The 26,968-nt window shown below is 40.1% G+C and overlaps 1 protein-coding gene across 1 annotated transcript in view; it reads right to left on the reverse strand.

Moving 5' to 3' along the window:
• Positions 1–26,968, reverse strand: part of PIEZO2 (piezo type mechanosensitive ion channel component 2) — a 330,011-nt gene that overhangs the window by 108,614 nt on the left and 194,429 nt on the right. Inside the window, exons 6-7 of the mRNA XM_029230410.1 lie at positions 24,745–24,955; positions 23,276–23,489 (exon numbers count right to left, since the gene is read on the reverse strand). Of these exons, the coding sequence (XP_029086243.1) occupies positions 23,276–23,489; positions 24,745–24,955 (425 nt within the window). The remainder of the gene's footprint in view (positions 1–23,275; positions 23,490–24,744; positions 24,956–26,968) is intronic.

Here is a 26,968-nt window from a genome sequence, read left to right on the forward strand (position 1 = left end):
TTACGTGTTGTACCAGCAGTGTATAGACTAACAAACAAGGGTAGAAGCTATAGCATGTAAGACTGTTTTGCCCTGTAAGGAAGTTTTTCTAACAGGGCTATGCAAATATTGTCAGACCTAACATCTCTCTCTCTCTCTTTAAAGAGTCTGGATACTACAGAGAGAATTCCTATACCAGATAGGAAGTCTGTACATCCTCTCTGGCACTACGATTCTAGGATGCCAGGCAATATCCAACTATTACTTCGTTTCCTTATCTTCTTATTGCAGACCTCCCGTGATCCAGGACTGCTTCTCGATATTGACAACACACAGAGAAGTGGTATCACAGCCCTCGCCCTCCAGGACTCACTCTCACTCTAAAGGTAACACTGTGATGTGTGAGTCTGGTGAGAGCAGGGTGTCCCAGAGACCCTTTCTGTCTGTGGGTGTCTGGGATGCTTGATGGGCGGGGTCGTCAGAAGAATGCTGGACGTCCGGACAGTCCAAAAAGGGTAGATAAGAAGGTGAGAGAAAAGAGAAATCCTGAGAGCTGCTGGGCTGGGGCGGGGGGGAGTCAGGGAGTGGCCATGGTGACAGCAAAATCTATTTCATTATTGACGCATCATCGAATATTTATAGACTTCCTTCTATGATGATTCCCACTAACCATTAGTGTCTTCACAGTGGTCCTGGTCCAAACTGATTGAATAAAGATATCTACATTGTTAAAATGTATCCATTGCTAAAAGAACTTAAAAACGACTATCTTAAATCTCTCCATAGAAATGTCTCTTTGCCTGAGAAGTTACAGGGACACGACTATGGAGAAATGCATTCCATTTATTGCTTATCTACAGGCAGAAAGATAAAGATCTTCTCTTCTATGCATTTGGAAGATCCCTTTAGCCCAGTTCTAGCGGTGATGGACACAGATGCATGTGGTGGGCGGCTCACCGTCTCTGGACCTTCAGTTCCTTACGGAACCTAACAGGAGAGGGGGTGGGGACGGGTGCAAGCATGTGGACAAATCTTAAGACCTCACACCTCTTCCACTTCTCAGAGGACGGCTGGAGACAGGTCCCGAGTCATGGTCCACTCCCAGCAGAGACCCATTGGAGCCAGCACGTGCTCCTGCGTGGGCGCCTGGCCTGTGCTCGGCTCTCTATCTCATGACCAGCATCCTTGTCCACAGGGCAGCTCTCCATATCTCCTCCTGGACAATGGCAATCCGAATGATGGTCTCTGTTTCTCCCTCCTCTGCGTTGGGACCGTCGCCAGAGTTACCGTCAGAGCGCTCGGGTTCAGCACATCACTTTCGTCTCCTTCTTTCCTGTCCTCCACCACCTGGAGAATAACCCCATGGCCCAGCTGAGTGTCCCCCGGCCTCCTCTCCCTGATCCCAGACACCACGACTTGAGCCTCACTGGACCATTTGGGATTTGCCATAAAATCTCAGGCCCTTTGGTTTTGCTATTTATTGATTTGTCTGGTTCTTTGAGGTAGCTGTGACTCTTCTGAGGTCACGGATGAGGGGGGTAGGACCCCGGGAACCCCGCCGATTCCTTGGTAACGCAAATCCAGTCCAGCAGGCCAGGCATGGCTGCACAGAGTAGGCTGTCTCTCAGGACAACCACACTCCATAATACAGGCGTATCAGTGGGTCCCTTCTAGGTACCCCAACCATCCAGTACTGCAGGGGTCACCAGGATACCAGCAGTCCAGGAAGGTGGGATTGGATTACAGCCAGGACTACAGTCGGGGCCCTGATGTTGATTATGACAACTGGGTACGGCCGCAGGCACCAGTTCTTCATCCTCTCTGAGTCCAGGTTTTCTTTACAGTCAATGTCAACTGAGAGTCTAAACCTGACCCCTCTGTTAATACTCCCTACGTTGTTGTTGGGCATTCTCGACAGCATCAAGGCCTGGCTCCCTTGCCACCATCTCCAGGAAGCCTCGTACGATTTTTCCTGATTGAAATAGATTTATCCTGCACCGTGCATCCACGGCAATCGTTATCTGTAGTCATAGTTTTTATTCTATTACGTTTATGTGCTTGTTTCTCTGTCCAGTTTGATTCTAATTTCTTCAAAAAAAGGACTTGGGTCCTGTCATCTTGCCTTGATGGCCATGCCTAGTATAGAGCAGGCTTTAAAGGGGTGAGCTTATTTAACTGAATTAAAAACACTAGGATAAAGTTATACCACGAAGTGAGAGCAGGTGTCTGCAGTCCTAGCAGGAACAGAGACTAAAGGGTGGCCAAGTTCTTGCTTTCGAAGAAGAAAAAGAATGGATGGGAAGACATTGTCCATAAAGAACCCCACCATCCATGATTTCAGTGTGCTCGGTCTGGGGAATAAGAGCAGAACAAGGTACCAGAGAACACTGTAACTTACTGAAGTCTGCTTGGGCCCTGTATTACAGAGAGTTATTTCTGTTCTGTACGGGCCGCCAAAAAGAATCTCGAACTTTACCTTCACGATGGATCAATCAATACATGTGTATGGTTAAGAAAAAACACTTTTTTTTTTTTTTTTTTTTTGGCCGTGCTGCTCAGCATGCGGGATCCTAGTTCCCTGACCAGGGCTTGAACCCGCGCCCCCTGCAGTGGAAGCATGGAGTCTTAACCACTGGGTCGCCAGGGAAGTCCCCAGAAAAAACACTTTTTAAAAAAGCCTGAGAGTCCAGGTTTATAATTAGGAAGCAATAAAATATTTAAACATCAAATAGGCACAAAATATGGAGCAGCCTTAATGATTCCTTCAAGATCCTACAACTGCACTTCACTCCAAAGCTTTTTGATAAAGGTGGGCACCGCAGCTACAGGAAGGGTCTCTCGTCACATCACTTCCACTCCTCCTCTGGCGGGGAGCACAGCTGTTTCTCCACCTCCCGTGGAGCACTTGCTTTGCGATTTTTCTCTCCTTCCCAAGCACTCCTAACATTTGACAGCACATGGTGGCTATGACTTGGTTGCGTATTTGTTTCTACTTGCACATGTTGGCAGATTCACAAAACCTCCACTTGTTTTCAGGTTCACTCCAGACCACATCTGCTCAGTCTCCGGTAATACAGAAACCCAGCCATTCACAAGAAATACATAATACTGAAAATAACACCCCACTTTAAAACATTTAATTGTGGTAAAATCCACATAACACAAAGTTTACATCTTACATTTTTAAGTGTACAGTGAAGGGGTACTAACTACATTAACATTGCTGTACAACCAATCCCCAAACTTGTCATCTTGCAAAACTAAACCTCGTCCCCATTAAACACTAAACCCTCACCCCTCTCTCTCCCTCAGCTCGAGGCCACCACCATCCTACTTTATGTCTCCATAAAGACGATTACTCTGCATACCTTATAGACTATAAGTGGAATCACACAGTATTTGTTCTTTAGTGACCGGTTTATTTCATAGAGCATAATGTCCTCAAGGTTCATCCACAGGGTAGCAGGTATCAGAATGTCCTTCCTTTTTAAGGCTGAATAATGTTCCATTGTATGGATGGACCATATTTTGTTTATCCATTTCTTCATCTCTTCAAGATGGAGACTTTCACCTTTTGGCTATTATCAATAACGTTGCCATGAACATGGATGCACAAATACCTTTTCAAGACCCCACTTTCAATATTTTTGGCCATATACCCACATACCCTGTTTTCGTCTGAGAATGTCTTTATTTGACCTTTACTTCTTCCACCTATACCCTTGGATATAAAATTATACCTTGATTTTTTTTCTCTTTCTTTCAGCAGAACATGAAAGATGTTGTCCTCTTGTCTTTCGACGGGCATCATTTCTGGTGAGTAGTCTGTGATAATTCTTATTCTCATTCCCTTGAACATAATGTACTTTTTATTGTGATGCTTTTACTATTTTTCTCTATCACTGTTATTCAAAATTTAATTATATTGTGACTTGGTGTGGTTTTCTTTGTTGTTTGTTTAGATTGAATTTCTTGGATCTATGGGTTTATATTTTTCATCAAATTAGGGAAACATTTGGCCCTTATTTCTTAAAATATTTTTTTGTATTCACACATTTCTAAGACTCCAATTACACTTATGTTAACCTTTTGAAATTATCCTACAGGTCACTGTGGTTCTGTTTATTATTATTATTTTTCTATCTCCTTTCTCTCTGTGCTTCAATTTGGATACCTTCTAAGACCCTATATTTAAGTTCACTGGTCTTTTCTTCTGTGGTGTCTAATTTGCTCTTAAGCCCATTTAGTGAATTTTAAATTTCAATTACAGTATTTTTTTTCCCACTGCTCTCGCTTCCATCTGTTCTTTTGGTCCATCAACTCTTTTTTATAGATTCTGTTTTTGTCTTCATGATGTTTGTATTCTTTAATCTTGAAAATAATTAAAAGGGCAGGACAGGAATAAAGACGCAGATGTAGAGATGGACTTGAGGACACGGGGAGGGGGAAGGGTAAGCTGGGACGAAGTGAGAGAGTGGCATGGACGTATATACACTACCAAATGTAAAACAGATAGCTAGTGGGAAGCAGCTGCACACCACAGGGAAATCAGCTTGGTGCTTTGTGGCCACCTAGAGGGGTGGGATAGGGAAGGAGGGAGGGAGGCAGAAGAGGGAGGAGATATGGGGATATATGTATACATACAGCTGATTCACTTTGTTATACAGCAGAAACTAACACAACATTGTAAAGCAATTATACTCCAATAAAGATGTTAAAAAAAAAAAGAGCTGCTTCAAAGAGTCTGCCATTTCTAGGTCAATTTTCATTGATTGATTTTTTTCTTGTTTTGCATACGTCTAATAATTTTCAACTGGATGCTGCACATTGTAATTTTCACGTTAAGTGTCTAGATTGTGATGTTCTCCTTTAAAGGGTGTTGAATTTTGTTCTGACAGGCAGGTAAGTTACCTGGAGATCAGCTTCATCCTAGCAGGCTTGTTTTTCAGTTTCATTATGGCAAATCTATGTGGCTAATGACAAGACAGAGGTAAGGAGGTATATTATATAATGCACATAAAGCAATACCACAGAATTCGGCATGTAACAGCTGCTCAATAAATTCTGGCTTCTACGGCTACTGTTGTTATTACTATGAAGTATGACATGAATGTGGTTTATGCCAGAGTCACAGCTTTTTAATTAATACTATATTGTTACTGCTGGCAAAGAAGAGTAAATGATGTCCTTCTTAAGATGTAGTAGAAGCACAGTCCCCCTCAGGGAACGAAACTCTTCCAGGGTGGGAATATTTGGCACAGGTTGGGAGAGTTTGGGTGAGTGGCAGGGAGGGTGTGCAAAATGTACAACATTGTGTTATTAATATTAGGTTATTCACCAAGAAAAATCTCTTTCCTTCATCCTGGTAATGGGATCAAAGGAAAGAGAAGAAGGCCACTGAGGATACTGACAATAGTAGACTGGTTCCTGCAAAACATAGGTTCTTCTGTTGTTTCATACATGTGCACTCTTACACACCCACAATCTGTATGTCTCTTGTATTAAACTGAGAAATATGCTTTGCAAAGAATGGCCCACAATTACTTTCTAAGTCAAGGAGAATGTGAATGAGGTGAGCTGCAGTCTTGTTCTGGACGTAATGGGACACAGACTTGATGCTTCTGGTGGGTTTCATTTCAACAGCCTTCACTGTCTTTGCTCTTATGACTTATCAAGTCTAGAACGGGGAGAGTCTGTGGATTCAGTGATCCTCAAGGAGAAAAAGAAGTTCCCTCAAAGCGGGCAAAACAGAAACTCCTGGGGTCACCTTTTCAACTGCACCCACCTTGTCTGCTCTCATCCTCCACCCCTACCTTCTGATACATCTGCCCGCAGAATGCCCCAGCATTACGGGGTCAAGGTGGCAGAGCTGGTGTGTGTGTGGGACCATCCTTGAGAACGTTGGGCCAGCAAGACAGCTCGAGAGCCGCCAGCAGAGGGAGTCAGAATCTCCTCCTGATCCAAAACTCCATGGTGCAGTGAGTACCAGGAAAGGCCAAAAATCTAACTGCTGGCAGGGGGCAAAACAGAATCAGTTTTACACATGAATAAAAGCAAGGACAAGTTGTGAAAAAGGCAAGGCCAGTCAGATGTCCACAGAAAGGGAGGTCTGTGTTTCCAGCCCTTTTAAGGAATTTCCTCAAATTTAGACAAACGTCTTCGCCGGAAGGAGACTGAATCTACCTCTAAGTGATCCTCCCAGCAAGATGCTCTCTGGTCCATACGGCGCCCCATCTGGGTGAGGACAGACTGCTTTTACACATGAGTTCTTGCTACTCTGGCTTCCAACCCCCTTTCCCCCTGCATTGCATCATATGAAAAACACAGCCAATGTTTAACGTCTTTTTTCATTAGTTTCTTACTTATACTTTAAACACGTTTCCATGCCAAACTCATAGACACTTTTGAGAAATTGGAATCTGACCATTTCCGTACAACATTGTTTTCTTAAGCTTGGAAAAACTTTACATTGAGTCCCCTGGGCTCTGTATCACGGCTTTGAAGTCCTTTTTGGCACATGTGTGTCTTAACAGTCTGCCAGTTTGCTGTAATTGGGCTTAACCCTACATGTGCAGAACGCTGCCTTCTAATAAAAGCATTCTGTCCATGGACAATTTTGCACCAGGTACAAGGTGTGCTGTCTTCAGAACAGGGATAGTTGATGGAAACATTTCACTATTTAAGGCCCTCTACCCTTCTCTGATGTCACATCTTGAGTTCATAAGAGAACATTTATATTCTCTGAATGTTGTAGATTTATGGTCTACTTCCCGTGCCTGAATGTATTTTCACCTCTGAGAGCACTGTGAGAAATGAGTCAGAACCAGGACTCCCAGGACCAGTTGGTCATCCTGCATAGCTTCTTATGACAAAACCAAGCTCAGCCCCTAAGCCCTGCAGCCTTCCATGCTGGGAGCATAAGAAAAAACCCCAGAAAATGTGGGCACTTCTATTACCCACAAATATAACTTTCCCTAAGTAGCTATAATGTAAACATGGACTTAAATACCTCATTTTAAAGCCCTACATAGTTAATAATGAATGAAGTTACAAAAGCAGAGAGAAGAAGACCCATGCCAAGCACACAATTCCTCCGATGAATCAGGTACTATGTTGAATGTCTTAGGCCAGCTCTGGTGGGGATCTGCTTTTGGTTCCATTATACATGCAGATTTGAGGTACAAATGAATCAAAAGGTAGCTAAGTGGTGGGGCTTATGTATCCAGGTCTGCTGGCGTCAAATCACACCACCCCATTTCTCAGGTGAAGTAAGTGGCAAAATAAGAAAACCCCAGCAGTATCAGGGGTCCCTAAGGAAGGGGTATTAATCATCAGAAAGTTCTACTATAGGACACACTTATTAAAGTTGTCCTTTTATGTGCTGAGTCCTGAGTCTTTGGGGCACTACAGTTAGTGCTGAGGATATGCAGGTAAATAAGATACTAACCCTGTCATCACAGAGCACCCATGCTAGCAGGAATACTACTCAAATACGGTGGCATGCTTTTAGAGAATGTGCTCTGACATGTTCACCCACAGGAAAGTGGTTGTCAAGCTTTTCCTCCTGTAGAACTGCTTTGCCTAGATGGTGGGTGCAGAGAGATGACTTGCACCACCTCTTCCTGAGCATCAAGAGCAGCAGGAGTTACCTCTGAAGGGCACAGGAGCGCCTCACTGACCCCACAGGAAGGTATCTCACTCTCCAAGAGAGTAGCTGATTGTCTGCTCTTACATTTTAATTTATATGAAGAGCGCTAAAGAGAAACCTGCAAGCTAATGACCAAGGAGTTTCATGTAGTTCCAGAAAGGTCAGAGAAGTAGAAGGAAAAAGACTGGATAATCCATTTATGGAGAAATGCTTGAACAGGGGAAAGCAAGAAATCTTCTGTAAGAAAAGTTGTAACTAAACTAAAGTTATTCAAGGAAGAAGCAAACATATCTAGAGAAGGAAACAATTGGCAGAAGACTAGCTAAAACCCAGATCTTCTCCCTGTAAGTCCAGGTAAAAATGTTTCTATGTTTTTCTGGAATAAAGTCCTAAGTTTCTCAGGTTCATGTCATAGGAAATGGCCACAACTTTCTACAAAGTGTCCTTGTAATGTGGTCCAACAAAAATTATAAGCTGAATGGACCATTCTTGGGAATTTTCTATTTTAGGGAAACACAAATATATTTTAATGAACATGTATCATGGAAATATAGCTAAAAGTAGTTTTAAAGAAAGACAAAGGTTATCTTTGTGAAAAAAAATCCTCTTCCATCAATAAATGTCTAATAAAAAATTGTCTATTTGCCCTAAAACAATTTTTATTTATGTTTGCTGTCATAGAAATAAAATTAATATACAATTCACTCTTTTATGTCATGCATGTTAGTGTGGATGGGGTTAAAAGGTTTAGAAGAGTGAAATACTGGCTTAGTGGTCACGTTAACGAGCTCCAAACCCAATGAATCATGGAATGGATGTTAGAACTGGTTTTTTTGTTTGTTTGTTTGTTTCTTTTTCTTTTTTTTTAATTCAGGGAAGCAGTTATCAGGAAGGTGAGCACAACAATTTTTCATTAATATTAACATACAAAGTAACAATAATAAGAACTTCACATTTCTTGTCAGACACAGTGCAAGTGAGAAGACAGTGTGGCAACATCTTTCAGGTAGTGAAATAAAAGTTGTTACCCTAGAATTTTATATCCAGCAAAACTATCACCAGTAGACTTGCACTACAGAAAAAAAAGTGAAAAAAATTCTTTTACACAGAAGAAAAATAATAAAGATGGAAATGTGGACATGTGGAAGAACATGAGAAATAATAATAACTGAGTAAATATGAATTTTTTATTAATTAAAAACCCTTAAAATATAATTGACCCCTTTAAACAAATATAATAATAGTGTAGTATAAAAGTAAAATGTATGATAACAATGGTACAAATTCTAGGAAGGGAGAGATTGCATTTTATCATTGAACAGTTCTTATATTATACAAAGGTAGTATAATATCACTTAAATTTGAATTATTGATGCCCTAAAGCAACCACCAATTTACCAAAACAGAGTTGACTACTAAGTCAACAAAAGAGGTAAAATGGAATCATAAGAAATTTTAATTTATATAGATAAAAAGAGGAAGAAAGAATAGGAAAATAGAAGAAAATAGAGATGATAGATCTCAACTTAAAAATATTAATAGTTATATTAAATGTAAGCGATCTAAATATCTCCAATTAAAAGGCAGAGATTGGACAACAAGGAAGATGATGGAATAGAAAGCACCAGGATCTGTCTTCTGATCCAGACAACAATTGTACCTGCAGAAACTATCTAAAGTAACTATTTTGGAACTCTGGAGTTTACTTAAAGGCTTGACGTTTCCAGAGAAAAGCTTGGCTGGAAAATTACAGTTAATATTGGTCAAATTCAGCCTTCAGTGTGGCAACAGGTCCCCACTCCCCATGCTCCAGCCCCATGAGAGGCAGCAGTGGGAATGGCAACCTGCATTCATGGTGTGGCTTGGTGGAGCTGGGGTGGGCAGTAAGCACCTTGTCCTCCAAATACTGGGGTTTGTATTTGAATTGCAGATTGCTGCTCATGGTGACTGAAGTGCAGGTACAAAAGCTGGTCATCATTGTTTCAACTGACTGAAACAGCTTCCAGGGGACTTAAAGGAGCCACATCTTTTTTTTTTTTTTTTTGGTGGGGTTGGGGGGCACATTCGAAAACAACCATGTATATGGAGGAATTCAGAAAACTGTCATAAATGCCCAGGAGAAGATGTAGACTCAAAAAAGAAAAGGGAAGACCTTAAGCTTTCACTTCAGGTTGATCCCCAGTCAAGACTCTACAACAATTTTTTAAAAACTGAGGCAAACCCTGGGTCTGATTTCCAGAGTTAATACATTATAAAATTCAAATGTCCAGTTTTCAACAAAATATCATAAGGTATACAAAAAAATCAGGTAAATATGACCTAGTCAAAGGAAAAGAAATTATAAACAGAAACCATACCTGAAGATGTGCAGTCACTGGACTTACTAGACAAAGACTTTTATAAAATTGTCTGAAAGATGCTCAAAGAGCTAAACAAAGACATGGACAAAGGCAAGAAAATGTTTGAACAAAATGATAATATCAATGAAGAGAAATTATAAAAATAGAAACCAAAAACAAATTCTGGAGCTGCAAAGTACAATAACTGAAATGAAAATAGACTAGAGAGATTCGAAAGTAGATTTGAGGAAGCAGAAGAAAGAATCGGTGAACTTGATAGGACAGTCAAAATTATCGAGTCTGAGGAACAGAAAGAAAAAAGAGGGCTTCCCTGGTGGCGCAGTGGTTAAGAATCTGCCTGCCAATGCAGGGGACATGGGTTCGAGCCCTGGTCTGGGAAGATCCCACATGCCGCTGAGCAACTAAGCCCATGTGCCACAACTACTGAGCCTGCACTCTGGAGCCCACGAGTCACAACTACTGAGCCCGTGTGCCACAACTACTGAAGCCCACGCACCTAGAGCCCGTGCTCCACAACAAGAGAAGCCACTGCAATGAGAAGCCCACGCACTGCAACGAGGAGTAGCCTCTGCTTGCTGCAACTGGAGAAAGCCCTTGCACAGCAATGAAGACCCAATGCAGCCAAAAATAAAATAACTAAATTTATAAAAAAGAATGAAGTAAAGTGAACAAAGCCTAAGAGACCTGTGGGACACCACCCAGTAGACCAACAAATGCATTATGAGGAGTCCCAGAAGGGGAAGAGAAAGGGAAAGGGGCAGAAAGAATATTTGAAGAAATAATGGCTGAAAATTTCCCAAAAGCAATGAAAGACATGAATCTTCAAGAAGCTTATAAACTCAAAAAGATGCCCATTGAGACATATTATAATCAAACTATTGAACGTCAAAGAAAGAATCTTGAAAGCAGCAACAGAGAAGCAATTTGTCACATACATATAATCCTCAGTCAGATTATCAGCTAATTTCTCATCAGAAACTTTGGAGTCCAGAAGGCAGTGGCCTGATATATTCAAAGTACTAAAAGAAAACAGCTGTCAACCAAGAATTCTATATCTGGCAAAACCATCCTTCAAAAATGCAGGAGAAACTAAGGCATTCCCAGATAAACAAAAGTTGAGGGAGTTTATGACCACAAGATCTGCCCTGCAAAGAAATGCTGAAGGGAGTCCTGCAAGTGAAATAAAAGGACACTAGACAGTAACATGAAGAAATAAAGACCTCAGTAGAGGTAAGTACAAGGGCAATTATAAAAGCTAGTAGTATTGTAATTTTGGTTTTTAAATCCACTTTTGAAATTTTCTACATGATTTAAAAGGCAAATTCATTAAAAAAAATTACTCTTTCAAGACCACATGGAACATTAACCAAAATAGGCCACATTCTGGACTACAGCACAAATGATATTCTCTGACAACAACAGAATTAAATTAAATCCAAAGAGAAATATCTCTGGAAAATTCCCAAATGTTTGGAAACCAAATACATATATAAATAGCCAATGGATCAAAGAGGAAACTCAAATGGAAATTAAAACATATTTTGAACTGAATTAAAAATGAAACATACCATATCAAAATTTGTAAGATGCTACTAATATAGTATTTAAGTGGAAATTTAGACTTAAATTGAATTGTTTCTAAACACTTATATTAGAAAAGAAGAGCTCAAATCAATGACTTCAATTTCCTCCTTTAGAATAATGACAGAAAAGAGACATAAAAAGAAGAGTAAATTAAATCCAAATTTTAATTTAATTTAATTAAGTCAAATAAACACAAAGCAAGAAGAGAAAGGAAATTAAATCTGAGCTGAAATCAATCAACAGAGAAAAACAAGGCCTAATTCTTTGAGAAGACGATAAATTGATAACCTTTAGCTGGACTGAACAGGAAAAAAAATAAAGAAGGTACAAATTACTAATCTCTGGAATAAATTAAATAACATCATTACTGATTCTACAGATATTCAAAAGGAAATAAGTAAATATTATTGACAACATTATGCCAATAAATTTGACATCTTCCATGAAAAGGCAAATTCCTTGAAAGACAGAAATTACGGAAACTCATTCAAGTAGAAATAACCTGAGAAGTCTTATATTTATTAAAGAAATTGAATTTGTGCTTAAAAACTTTCCCATAAAGAAAACTTCAAGCTCATATAGTTTCACAAGTGAATTCTTTCAAAAACTTAAAGAAGAAATAATACAAATTGTAAAACAACTCTTGCAGGAAATATTTGAAATACTTGAATCACTACTCCATACCAAAACCAATGACAACCCAATGAAAGAAAACTACTAGCCATTATCTATTATGAACACAGATGAGAGAATTCTAAACAAAATTTTATCAATTCAAACTTAACAATATATAAAAAGGGTAATATCCCTTGACCAAATGAAATTTATCCTAGGAATACCAGGGTGGTTTAATAATCAAAAATCAATTCACCATATTAACAGACTAGAAAAGAATAAAAAAGATCTCAATAGATACACAAAAAGCATTTGACAAAATTTAATATCAATTGTGGATTAAAACTCAGCAGACTTAGATGGGGATTTCTGTCAACCTAATAAAAATAACTATGAAAAACCTATACCTATGAAAAACCTACAACCAATATCATACTTAAAGATGAAAAACCAAAGGCTTTTCCCCAAAGGGGAGAACATGACAGAATAACCATTCTTCCTTATTAATTCAACACTGAACTGGAGTTTTAGCAAGTGTGATAAGAAAAGGAAAAGAAGTAAAAGATATCCAGATAGAAAAGAATGAAGGTAAAATATTTTTATTCATAGATGACATGGCCATCTATGTAGAAAACATGATGGAATCTATAAAAGATCTTGTAGAATCAATACACGTGTTTGGTATGGTGTCAGAATACAAGATCAGTTTACAAAAATTAATTGTATTTTTATGTATTATGTGTAAAAATCAGAAATAAAAACTACCATTTACAAAGGCATTAAAATTATTAAATACTTAAGGGATAACTCTGACAATAGATGTGCAATACCTATGATTAAAAATTTAAAAGTACTGCTGAGAGAAATTTGAAAACCTAAATAAATGGAGAGATATACCATATTCATGTATCAGAAGACTTGATGCTACCCAAACCGTCATACAGATTCAATACAATCCCAAACAAAATCCCAGCAGGCTTTGCTGTAGACATTGACAAAGTGATTTAAAATTCACATGGAAACATAAAGGGCTTAGAATAGCCTAAACAACTTCAAATGTAAAAAAAAGAAAGACTAACATTACTTAAGTTCAAGACTTATTATCAAGCTACAGGTAATCAAAACAGTGACATAAAGATGAGTAGATCAATGGTACAGAACAGTCTATATATAAACCCAACCACATGCACATGGACACTTGATTTTTAACAGGTGCAAAAGAAAGGACAGTCATTTCAAAAAATGATTCTGAACTATTTGACATCAAAGACAAAACAAACTAAAACTTCTAGAAGAGAACAAAAAAGAAACCTCTGTGAATTTGGGCTTTGCAAATATTTCTTAACTACCACACCAGAAGCGTGATTCAAAAAAGAATGACTATGAAGTGCACTTCATCAAAACTAAAAACTCAGCTCTTGCAAAGACACTAGTAAGAGAACGATAGTCCATAGGCTGGGAAAATATTTGGGAAAATATATATCTGATAAATGATTTGTATCCTGATTTTCTAAACAACTCTCAGAACACAATTGTAAGAAAACAAAGATGATTTTTAAAAATGGGTAAAGTATTTTAACAGACACTTCATCAAAAAGATATATGAGCATAAAATCAGCTCATGAAAAAATTCTCAGCCTCACTAGTCATTAGGGAAATGCATTAAATTAAAACCGCAATGAATTGCCTCTACACAACAATTAGAATGCCTGAAATTTAAGAAGATTGACTATACTAAGAGAGGATGAAAAAGAAATGAACCCTTACACTGCAACATGGCTAAATCTCAAAACAACTAGGCATGGGGAAAGAAATCAGACCTGCCTCCCGCCCCAACCCAGGCTAATAATAATATCAACAATAACAATAATAATAACAATAGTAACATTAAAAAGTATATACTATATGATTCCATTTATATAAAATCCTAGAAAATGTAATCTAATCGAGTTAGAGATAGCCATCAGTGGTTACCTGGAGATGGGATGGGAGGAGGCTGAGGGCAGGAGAGATTAAAAGGGGATGAGAAGGGACTTCCCTGGTGGTGCAGTGGTTAAGACACCACCTTCCCATGCAGGGGGTGAGGGTTCAATCCCTGGTCGGGGAACTAAGGTCCCACATGCCGTGGGGTGCGGCCAAAATTATTTTTTAATAAGTAAATAATCTTTAAAGTTAACATATATTAAAAAATGGGGGGGTGATGAGGAAACTCTTGGGATGGATGGGTGTGTTCATTACCTTGATCGTGGTGATGGTTTCACAGGTATGTTTATGTCAAAACTGATCAAATTGTGTCCTTTAAATATATGCAGTTTATTTCATAACAATTATACCTCATGAAGGCTGTTAAGAAAAACAATTATACTACTTCCACCAAAAATGAGTAACTAGCAAGTTTATGAAAACCTTTGTCAAATTTTCTCAGAAAAAATCTTCTTTAGAAGAAACTCTGAAGAGAAAAATCAATGCCTCTTGGTTCCCATTTCCAGAGCTAATCTCTTATCCTTGACTCAGAGTTGCTTAGAACTAAAATGAAGATAACAACAGCTGAAGTTACTGCATAAGTAACATTCTGAACTTCAGAAAGCCAAGCGGTTATGAGGTAACATCATTCAGTATATTTATCCTCAAAATACTTTGCAAGTCAGCCAAATTGGCTTATCTACAGTGTAAAAAATTAATGAGGTGTTACTGCATTGAATTAAAATCCAGACCATGAATAAGAATCTTAGCTCTAATAAACAAGATGATCACACTTTCCAATAAACATTTGATAGCAAAATAATTGTTTTGTTCCAAAATGCCCTTTCTCAAAAGATCACTTTAATTTTTCATCAGTTGTTATCTTAACTTGAAGGAATAGTCCTCCTTCCCACCACAAGAAATTCTACCATCTTTAATTTGCTATTAATTTTTAAGGTTGAAAGCACCTAAATGTACCATCCAGAGATAATTTGTAATATGCTCATTAATACTAATCATTTGGAGCAAATTTAGAAAAAATACAACCGCCAACTATGCCTAATCGCTATTCCTCTTCATATTTTGATAGACTAGATGTAAAATGAGTCATTTTTTTACTTGGCAAGGTTCATTGGACCCCAATTTATCCTTGAGAGCAGGGACAGCACTTGGGCAGAAGGTCCTGACCTATGGTGACCTGTGCAGGTGAGCTGCTCTGCAGAAATGAAGGCTCCAGAATGAGCCTGACCTGTCAGGTCAGCCAGGGCACCCAGGTCCCACAGAGGACAGGGCGGATCCTCCCTGAAAACCAGACAGAGACCCTTCCTGTCTGGGTAGACGCCCTCAACAGCAAAGGTGAGACACAGGTAGTCAAGGCTGGAATTCTGGAAGGCCAGGTTGGGAGGTTTCAGGTTCTGGTTGGACAGACGTCCAGTGCCAAGGGTCGTCTGCCTGGTGAGAGGCAGTAGCTGCTTTGTACACAATGCCAGGTGTCACCCTGGGATCCTGGGTCAACACCACACCCACTTATGGCCCCAGGTGACCATGAGGTTGTGGGGAATCGCCCAAACGGACTCAGGGGTTCAAGTATTTACTTTCTACCGATTTTCCATTTATCTGTGGAAAGTCAATTCATGTCTCTTGGCTCCTATTTTTTGCCTTTTAGATGAGCACAAATGAACTGGGTCTAACACCTGTCACTTAATCATAAGAATCTTTCCAAAAGGAAACCAAAAGTTTGGTTACTGTTACGTCACCTACCAACTGGATAAATTAAACCACCACTGATTACCTGGGGTGCCATCGGTAACAAAAAGAGAAAGTGTTAACCAGTGGGTCCATTTACATTCTTCATCATTAAGATGACCCGCTTGACATTAATTATCCCCATGCTGGACCGCTTTCAGATGAGGTTCTTGCCAACTGGCCTCCATTAAGAACCGTTTCGCCTTTCTGTGCTGTCTGTGTTACCAAAGCTCAGATGGCTCTAATGAGAGGCAACACCGTGGCCATCCTGGGTGAGGCTGCAAACACGCTTAAACAACCTGGATTAGATAGCCACTTACAAAGCCAACTGCAGCCAACGTCACCCAAGGGCTGACTGCCTTGTGTCACTTTCTAGAGGACCCACTGGCTTCTCCAAACTAGAAGCCAGAGACATACAGCATCAGGGCTGTTATGACTCCTGACATATTATTGACATTTTTATGACTAGTATAAAAATAGGGTAAATATAATAAATACTACTGCACTTTTCATGTTTGTTTTTTCACATTTTCCTCATTTGTCACAGAATAGTTAAACAGTGATGCTGGAGTCTGAGGCTTTGCTTTTTCTCTCTTACATTGTTTTAACACTGGAATAAACATAGGGTTTTCCTTCACTAAACATAATGCATTTTCTTATCGTGATTTATTGAAATAGGACGTGGAAAGGGCAACATAGGACAAATCGTTGTGTATTTATTTAATAGAAAATGCTACCTCCATAGGGAATGACCCAAGAATCTCCCCTATTCCTTCCCACAATTCTCGTTCATTTTCAAATTGCACAACTTAAGGTGAAAAAAGGAGCAAAACAACAAAATGAATTTGAGCAAAGAAATCCAACCCGTGACTCCTGTGACTGTTGTAGAGCAAGTTCAGAGTTGTAATGAAAGCCAGTAAGAGGTGATAAGACACGACTTAGAGTTATTCAGTCACACACCCATTTCAGTGCCCACCGCGCACAAACATTCACGACTCGGGGTGAGAAGTAAATGTACGGGCTACGTCATTCTCTATGTCATGATAAGAAAACAGTAGACATTTGACTCTCCTGTCAAGCCCTCCACCCTGGCCCACATCAGAACTTTCACCTGTATTGTCCAGATAATTGAAGGTGAGAAAACAAAGACCCTGTGCCTTTGGTCCAGGGCTGTTTTTAGATGAGTTCACCTCAGAATTGCTTGCGGTGTCATCTTCACAAGGAAACAGTCAACAGTGAGCTGACAAACTGTTAAAACTGGCTTTTCGTGAAGTCACCGATGAGTAGACATTTGTTCACAGCATTCAGTGCATTTCTGCTCAAGTTCAGGGACACTGCAGAGCAAGTCAGGTCCACCTGCCTTTGTCCCGTCCTCCACCCAGCGCACCTCCCGCACTTTCGGTGCAGAAAACCCACAGGACACAAGCTGGCTGGGACTTGTGGCTTCATCAGTCTGGCCAACCTCACAAGGAGGAACACAGGTGAGGACTCTGAACACCAGCCCAACACCTTGATCCTTGCCTTCAAAATATAAGGTGTTTCCTGTCTACAGAAATTCCCCAGGAAACACAAAACCTTTGGAAGGGGCCACCCTTGGGACTAGCTAAGCCAAATTTTGTTTAGTCTGCCATTTTTCTTAGGGAGACCTGCCAGAGTAAGTTGGGATTGGTCTCTATTCCATTAAACAAACTGTGTTGAGTGGTATGTTATCTGTCTTATATAAGTTATGTGGATTCGTTTTAAAGCTTTATTTTGCTGGATCAACTTCACAAGGGGCACTACATTTTTTATGGTTATAACCATAAAAAACCATACGCTCCAGCATTTCAGAATCCTACTCTCACTCCACCTTACCTTCCCATAGGTACGCTCATAACTGTCAAAAAAGAGCCCTGAATTTTGTTTTGGAAAATATGGTCACACCAGGTCTGTGCACAAACGGGAGGGAATCACTAACTCTCCTCCCCAGGCAGCCCTCCTCCCTGCCCCTCCTCCACGTCCTCCCGGGTCTCCAGTTCACCCCGTCCATTGCTGGTCCCTGCCCACCTTCTCCACGTGCTTCCCTGGCTAGAATGATGGAGAAACTCCCCCCAGGTGCGGGTGGAGTTGGAAGGAAGCATATGATCTCTTGGGGCCCTTGGGCTGAAAGAAGACATCACTCTAGAAAAACACGAGCCCACAGAGGTGTGCCCCATGCAGGTGCGGGATTTGAGGTCACAACACCTGCGTACAGACCAGTGGAGTAGTATCGTGTGGGCCCAGGACCAGGGAAACCTCCAGACCCTCCCGCAGGGCAGAGCACTAACCAGCCCCATGGAGGCTCCTTTACAACTGAGGACCGTGGGTTTGCTTCTTGGTCATCATGAGTTTTACCTAAATTTACAAGTAACCTGGGTGCTCATTACAACATCACTCAAGAGGGCAAAAATGAGTAATCCTAATCTCCCTGGTCAGAAATCAGGGACTGACTATACTATAAGATAGCTACACAATCAAACACTTTGCAGGCTATGAAAATCACACTTTAGAAGAACATTTCATAACATGGGAAGATACAGAACTTGCATAAAGCAAGTTATAAAACAGCATGTGCATCACGATTCAAAGGTTGTTTTTAAAAAACACATATATGCATAGGAAAAATGCTGGAAGAATACAGACCAAAAATGAACAGTATTTTGGGGAGTTAGGATTATATTTTTTTCAAGTGTTTTTCCTGATTCTTTATTATATTTTTCCAAATAATCACCAACAAGCATGTATTATATTAACGATAAATCAATTCAATATTTCTAAAAATAAAGATAGTTCTCACCAAAAAGCCTATTTGAAAGCTTACAAGAAGATAAAAACAACTTGGATTGTTTTGAGGAAAGCCACATCCGAACCTGGACACATGAGCTGGAGTCTCTGTGGTTATGAAATTTGGGACAAACGCCTACACAAAATGACTTTTTCTTTCTGCTTGTTTCCAGTTTGTTTTCTTCCAACTCAGAATTCATTGGTGGAAAGCAATGCATTGAAATTATGCCTTAAGAAAAAGCTATTGTTTAAAATATGTAAATTTTCAAGCTTTCAAGGGCTAAAAGGCAATGTCCTATTGTCACCAAGTAAATGGGGGGAAGACTCTACAATAAGGCAGTGTATATACGTATATATGATATATATATATACATGCACATACACGTATATACGTATATATATAAATGTGTGTATATTGCATTGTTTAGCTCAAGCTATCTATACTCTGATAAGCAACCCAACTTCTAATGACTCTATGAGATTATAGCAATGAAGCTTTTAAACTTTTTCAAGGTAATTATCTTCAAAATGTTTATAATAACTTACAGTCATAATTTTGAGACAATCCAAATGCAAATAAATATGGTAAGTTGTTACACTATTAGGACTGCTATTATCCACACCATACGTTGGCAAGCCTGGTTCACCACCTGTTTGGATAGGACTTGTGAGCTAATAATGGTTTTTACATTTTTAAGTGGTTGGGAAAAATCAAAAGAAAAATAATATTTCATGAAATGTGAAAATAGTTTGAAATCCAAAGTTCGGTGTCCACGAAGTTTTGCTGGAACCCAGCCACACACATTCTTTAAAATCTCATCCAGAGCTGCTTTTGCAATAAAACAGCTTCTTGGAAGAATTACGGCAGAGACCGTAGGCCTGCAAAGTCAAAAATATTTACAGTACTAACTGATTCTGTACATAAAAAGTGTTTTCAAAGTGGTTCTGAATATCCTTTGTATTTCCTATCATCAGTCTCTAGATAGCAGAAAAGATTCTTAAATTGGGGGGTATGGGGAGACTAAGGCCCCACAGAAGATATTTACGTTTCCAATTAAACCACCCCTAAAAGTCAGCCCTTCCAAAAGTACAAAACTTTTTTCTACATGTGTTCAATAAACCAAAAATTAAATGTCTAGAAGAAACTGAAATATTCATTTAATCTAGAACTATGTCTGTACTGAAATTTTGCATTTATTCACTCTTGCCTAAAATAAATATTGTGTAAATCTGTACCACAAAAAGAGCTTCGCAGTTTCCTCCCAGCTTTATTGAGGTAAAACTGACATGTGAAATTGTAATATATTTAAAGTGGACAGCACGATGATTTGATATAAGTATACATTGTGAAATGTAGTACCTCAGTCAAGTTAACTAACAATCAATCACCTCACATAGTTACTCTTTTTCTTTTCCTTTCTTTTTTTTTTTCTTGGTAAGAATGCTTAAGATCTACTCTCCTAGCAAATTTCAATACAATGTTATTACAATACAGTGTGATTAACCTGCTGTTCAGAGATCCTCAGAATTTACTAATCTTATACCTGAAAGTTTGTACCTTTTACCCACCCCTCCCTATTTCCCTCACCTCCCAGCCCCTGGCAACCACCACTCCACTCTCTGTTTCTATAAGTTTGACTTTTGTTTAGATTCCACATATAGGGTGAGATCATACAGTATTTGTCTTTCTCTGTCTGACTTATTTCACTCAGCATAATGCCCTCCAGGTCCACCCACATTGTTGCAAATGGCAGGACTTCCTTCTTTTTTATGGCCGAGTAATACTCCTTATATGTTTATACCAAGCTTTCTTTATCCATCAGTCCATCAATAAGCACCTAGGTTATTGTCTTGTCTCCTCCGTGTTCTGTGTCTATGCAACATTCTTCTCTTTTTAGACGGAATTATGCTTGTTACACCTCCAGGTTAAGCAAACTGGATTTAGAATTAGGTAGACTCTGTGTGTGTGTGTGTGTGTGTGTGTGTGTGTGTGTTTGTGTGTGTGTGTGTGTTGGGTATATCTTTTTTATCTGACTATAAGTGGTTTTAGGACTTGACTCACTTTTTTTTAGCATTGTACAGAGATAGCCACAAACTAGCTTGTAAGTACTGTGAGTAAGGAGAGTGGGTCACACACACACACGCGCACACACTCCCCGCTTCTTCACATTTACTGTCACATGAAAACCATCTTAGGATCTCCTGGAAGAAGGATGAAATCTCTATTGTCCGCGTGATAACATTATTCATGTTCCTTTAAAATGCAGATATCTCACTTCAACAAGAAGACGAAAAGCACCTGCACCACCTCGCTGGGCGCATGGAGAGAATCCTCACACTGTTCTCACCAAACCCACAATTCTCTCCTGCCACTTCCGTTCCCCTTTCTTTTTTTCTGGAACTTTCCATTCTGGACTTTTCCACAGAAAAATCAAAGTTAAAATAGGACAATGGATAACCCCATGCCAACCACCTAGTTTAGATCATTTTATTTATTTTGCTCTCCTTCTCTTTCTGTCTCCCTCTGTGGGTCTGTGGGTCTCTCCCACAATGGTTGCTGAACCAGTAGGAAGTCACAGACATCCCGAAAGAATTCACCATGTATGTCCTAAATTAACAACATTTTCTTGGATATCCACATACAATCACACACCTAAGAATTAACAGGAATTCTATACTGTCCGCTAATAACCAGTGACTATTGAAATTTCCCCTTTTAACCTCAGAATGCCTCATAGAGATCTGTCGTTGAACAAGGGTGTAATCCAGGGTCAGGCTTCCCATCTGTCTGCGAGGTTTCCTCACTTCTTTAAACTAGAACAGTCCCTGCCCAACTCCCTCCACATACATTTCTTTTTCAGGATACTGATTTTTGAAGAGACCAGATCGTTTCCCTTACAGGTTGTACATTCTGGACTTTGATGATCGCTTTCCTGTGGAGTCATTTATTTATTTATTTATTTTTAAATGTTTTTATTGGAATATAATTGCTTTACAATGGTGTGTTAGTTTCTGCTGTATAACAAAGTGAACCAGCTATACATATGCATATATTCCCATATCTCTTCCCTCTTGTGTCTCCATCCCACCCTCCCTATCCCACCCCCCTAGGTGGTCACAAAGCACCGAGCTGATCTCCCTGTGCTATGCGACTGCTTCCCACTAGCTATTTTACATTTGGTCCATCCACCTCACTAAAAATAACTCAATTTCGTTTCTTTTTATGGCTGAGTAATATTCCATTGTATATATGTGTCACATCTTCTTTATCCATTCATCTGTCTATGGACACTTAGGTTGCTTCCATGTCCTGGCTATTGTAAATAGAGCTGCAATGAACAGTTTGGTACATGACTCTTTTTGAATTATGGTTTTCTCAGGGTATATGCCCAGTAGTGGGATTGCTGGGTCATATGGTAGTTCTATTTGTAGTTTTTTAAGGAACCTCCATACTGTTCTCCATAGTGGCTGTATCAATTTACATTCCCACCAACAGTGTATGAGGGTTCCCTTTTCTCCCTGTGGAGTCATTTAAATCATATTTCTATCCTTTATATTTCCTGTAAAGCGAAAGTTAGGTCTAAAGGTTTAACGATATGATGCCATATTCCCCACAATGCATCAAGCCTAGAAGTCTGAAATGTCAAGGGATCCCACCTTGGGAATGTTAGTTTGGATCAATTGGTTAAGGTGGTGACCACCATTGCAAAGGTCTTTTCCCTTTGTAATTAGCAAATAATAATCAGTGAGGTTATACTCCGTCGTTGTTGCAAACAGCCTTCATCCCAGCAACCTCTTTAAGTCATGGTTTCAGTTTGTGAATAGATCTAAGTATTTCGTTAAAAATTGATTGATAAATGGTAATTTTCTAATTCCAGTATTCCTTTCCCTTTCATTAGCTGGTGTCATCCTGTCAAGAAGAGTTTTCCCTCACTAACTAACTGAGGATGGCCTGGAGTTCCTTCTAAAAAGTCGAAGTAAATGCTGGGTTCTTTACCTTTAATTCCCATTTCATAGTAAGAATTTGGGACAGTAATCACTGACAACTGAAGCAAATTAGATATTTCTCTCTGTCTCCCTGTCTCTCTCTCTCATATACACACACACATCATGGACTCATGCATTTTTACTTTTACATTTTTCTAATCATTTGTTTTTGATTAATGATGCTGATAAATGATGCTCAGTTTGTCCTCTGTTTGCCCTTGAGAGCTCCTTACAGCTGATGCTCTGACATGTCCTTATTATCCTTTGCTGTAAAATGTTCTTCCTGGGTCTCTTTCCATGGCTGAGACCATGTGTCTGTCCTTTGCTACAAAGGGCAGCTTCCCCTCCCCGCCGTATCCCAGCAGCACCTCCACCTGAAGCGACACCTCCTCACTGTAGACAGTGTCAGCCAATACATTCAAGGCAGAGCCAGCTTCCCCATCCCTGCCAAACCCTGGCTTGACACGTCAGTGGGCATCCAGGAGAGCCCCAGCAGATGCACAGTGCCCGGCGGGGTCATAAGGGGGCCCTCCCGAGGGCTCGCGGATTATCTTACTGAACTGTGAAATGTCTACCAGCTGATTCCTCTTACCTGGCATAGTAGTCGTTGGGAGGGACTGCTTCTTGGAAGAACTGGAACTGGTACAAATACAGTCCAATCAAGTGTCCCGCAGTGAAGATAGCCAGCAGGACACAGAGACAGCTGAACAGCAAGGGGTCGAAGGTTCGGCACCAGGACCACCAGGTGCACAGACCCAAAAACACAAAGAAGTACACGGACGAGGTCAGAGAGGGCAGCATCATTCCTGAGGAGGGAGAAACGCTAGAGTGAGACACCGCGTAGACGCAGAAACCGTGCGCCTCGCAGGAAACGTCACTACTGGAGATGACGTGAATTTGCTTCCTATGCTTTTAGTACAATTCATCACACTTTATTGATAAAATCAGAATTAATGCTATTCTTAACGTGAAAAAAAGTCACATGTAAAGTGAAATTTGTAAATATGGGGAAATACCAGATGATGAAGAAACCATACCTGTGGCGTTTGGGCCCCGCAAACATCCACTTTTCATACCAGTAGAATTTAGCTTATTTACTTGCCTGTTTCCATCTATCTACTCTCCCCCAGTTCTTCAGGAATACTGCATGTGCACTCTAACTTTCCCCAATAAATTTTTTAAAATAATGATTTGCTTTTGTTTGTTTGTTAACTAGAATTCATAATACCACACTCTGTGGCAGCTGAAGTCTCACTAAACCTTTGCCCTGCCTGATGAGATTTGATTTGCACTACCACTAAAAGGGGAAATGTAAAACGAGGTAATTCCTTTACAGGTATTTAAAAACTCTGGGGGGAGCAATGACTTCCCATCAAAATCCTGAGTTACACTTCTTGAGAAATACTATTCACTTTTCCATTTTCTAACTTTCCTACGGAAAAACAGTTAAATTGTTTCATCTCGTGAAATTTCACCGAAGCAGGATGGAATAAAGTTCACAGTACCTCTGGGGCAATGGGGAAGGGGGCGAAGATGGAGATAACGTTTTTATGGAACAAGCAGCCCGCAGCCAACAGCGAGAGGAAGTGAGCGTCTGTGCTGGAAGATTACAATCTAACTCTGGAAGAAAAATAGTCTATCCTGGAGAGTTACATTAAGATTGCTAGTGACTCAATGTAAACAGAAAAGCTGTCAGAGAGCACATGTGCGGCTCTGGACGGGACCACGAAAACTGTCCCTTGTCCCAGGTCACCATTCACAGGCTCTGAGGGAGGACAGCAGTTGTCCGGATCGTCACATAGAAAATGATGTCACCTAACAGCTATGGAAGAAGACTGCTTTACAGAGGTTAACAGCAACCATCGAAAAACATAAAACCTAGATCTGAACAGGAAAAGCTACATGTGCGTGTTTGTACATGTGGCCAATTTTACAAAAGCTACAGCTATGATTTTGGTGCCACGGAACAGAACTGCTTCCTTCTTTGTTTTCTCTTCAACCCTTCCTTTCATTACTCGCCAGCTCCCTCCTTGTGCTCCACCAGGAGTTGGAGACCCTCACCTGATGAACCCAGTAAAATCGTCACAACCACCTTCCCCGCGGTGGTTATCATGTTGCCAATGAACTCCTTAAGCTTGGAAGCCACAGAGGCCAGCCTGCGGAACAGTTTTAATTTCGTGCTTTCTTCCAAATCGCCTTCAACACCATCTCTTTCCTCTAAATCCTCTTCATAGATCAGTGCCTCTTCTGGGTCTATTTTTTCTCCTCCAGCCTAAATAAATGAAAAACAGAAAACACTGCAGTCCAGAACTCTGCCTATCCACCCAACAGATTATATGGTTTGCAATATACGGGCTAGCCAATGAGGTGAATTTCACAAATCAGGAAAAATTGCAGACAGCCACTCAACCACGTTAAGCACCCCCAGGTCTCCAGTTGTCCCTGTGTAAAGCCCAAGGAACTTTGATCTTTCCTGAAAAAGTAAACAGGAAGCATCGCTAATCATAGGGTCCCTAACGGCATTTCATCTTACCTACATGAGCTCATTTTTTACAGGCAGAAGAAGAAACTGTCCATTCATAAAGTTAGCTGCTTATGGTTCCTCAAATTTACCGAGTTTGCCACCAAGGTGATGGGAAGTTTGATGAATGTGTCCATGGCTTAAACGGAAAGGATGGGCCAAATCAGCACTTAGGAAATCCCTTTTCTTTCTGGAGTTTATCTTTGTTCACTATTTTAGGATTTCCTGCCCCTGGGAGGATGAGTGGTCCCAGCTACTTGGCTAAATAAACAGTCGCTTCCTATCTTATCCTTTTAGAGAATCATGCACCAGTCCAATCCCAGGCCATTCAGATCCTCAGGACCATCACTAGAGATTCAGGGAGGAAACACATGTACAGCACATACACATACTTCCATGGATTATTTTATTTTTTAAACATCTTTATTGGAGTATAATTGCTTTACAATGGTGTGCCAGTTTCTGCTTTATAACAAAGTGAATCAGTCATACATATACACATGTCCCTATATCTCCTCCCTCCTGCATCTCCCTCCCTCCCACACTCCCCATCCCACCCCTCTAGGTGGTCACGAAGCACCGAGCTGATCTCCCTGTGCTATGTGGCTGCTTCCCACTAGCTATCTATTTTACGTTTGGTAGAGTATATATGTCCATGCCACTCTCTCACTTCGTCCCCGCTTACCCTTCCCCCTCCCCATGGATTATTTTAAACTGGGTATCCTGTGGGGTCTTTTTGTTTGTTTTTAAACACATAAGAATGTTTTGGCTAATTACAATCTTATCCTGGAAGGATTAGATTTTTTTAAAGGAATTATAAATATAAACCATCACCTTAAGACAAAAGGAGCCGGGTTCGGACGCATGAAACTTTGTTTGCTCTCACCCCAGGCTGACAGGCTTCATCCTGAAAAGACCGCAGCTGTCTGCAGAGCCAGAAGGATCCTTAAGCCCAGATCAGACATGGAGCCAAGGCTTAGAGAGTAGGGCCTGGCTGCTCCATTTTCCCATTTTAAAGGTTCTTTCTTTAAAAAATTTTTTTATTGAATGAAAGATTCTTCAAATCCTATAGTGCTTTACAACTTTCAAAAGTTTCACACACATGGTTTCATATAATTCCATAGCAAGCCTTTTCCCCCAACCCTTATATTGCCCCTCTCCGCTTCCCTCTCCCCACTGGTAAACCACTAGTTTGTTCTCTATATGTGTGTGTCTGCTTCTTTTTGTTTTATTCACTAGTTTGTCATATTTTTTAGATTCCACATATAAGTGATAACACACAGTACTTATCTTTCTCTGTCTAACTTATTTCACCTAGCATGATGCCCTTCAAGTCCGTCCATGGTGCTGCAAACGGCATTATTTCATTCTTTTTGATGGCTGAGTAGTATTCCATCGTATATATATACACCACATCTTCTTTATCCATTCATCTGTCAATGGGCATTTAGGTTGCTTCCATACCTTGGCTATTGTAAATAATGCAGCCATGAACATTGGGGTGCATGTATCTTTTCAAATTAGTGTTTTTGGTTTTTTCAGTATATATATATATATACTTTCTTGATACACTTAATTCAGATATTACATAATATTCACTGCTGGTGTCTGAAGCTCCATCTGTGCACCAGCTCACTGGAGGAAGCCAGGCACAGGAGACGGGTACACAGCTCAGTAAGTGCTGTTTGCCCAGGTGGGTACAGACCACTCGGGACTTACATTGGCTGTCGATGAAGCCAAGGCTACAGGATGCACCCCCTCCCC

This window comes from Monodon monoceros, unplaced genomic scaffold (assembly GCF_005190385.1).
Source record: "Monodon monoceros isolate NGI ecotype Baffin Bay Population unplaced genomic scaffold, NGI_Narwhal_1 Super_Scaffold_1, whole genome shotgun sequence".
Classification (NCBI taxonomy): Eukaryota; Metazoa; Chordata; class Mammalia; order Artiodactyla; family Monodontidae; genus Monodon; species Monodon monoceros.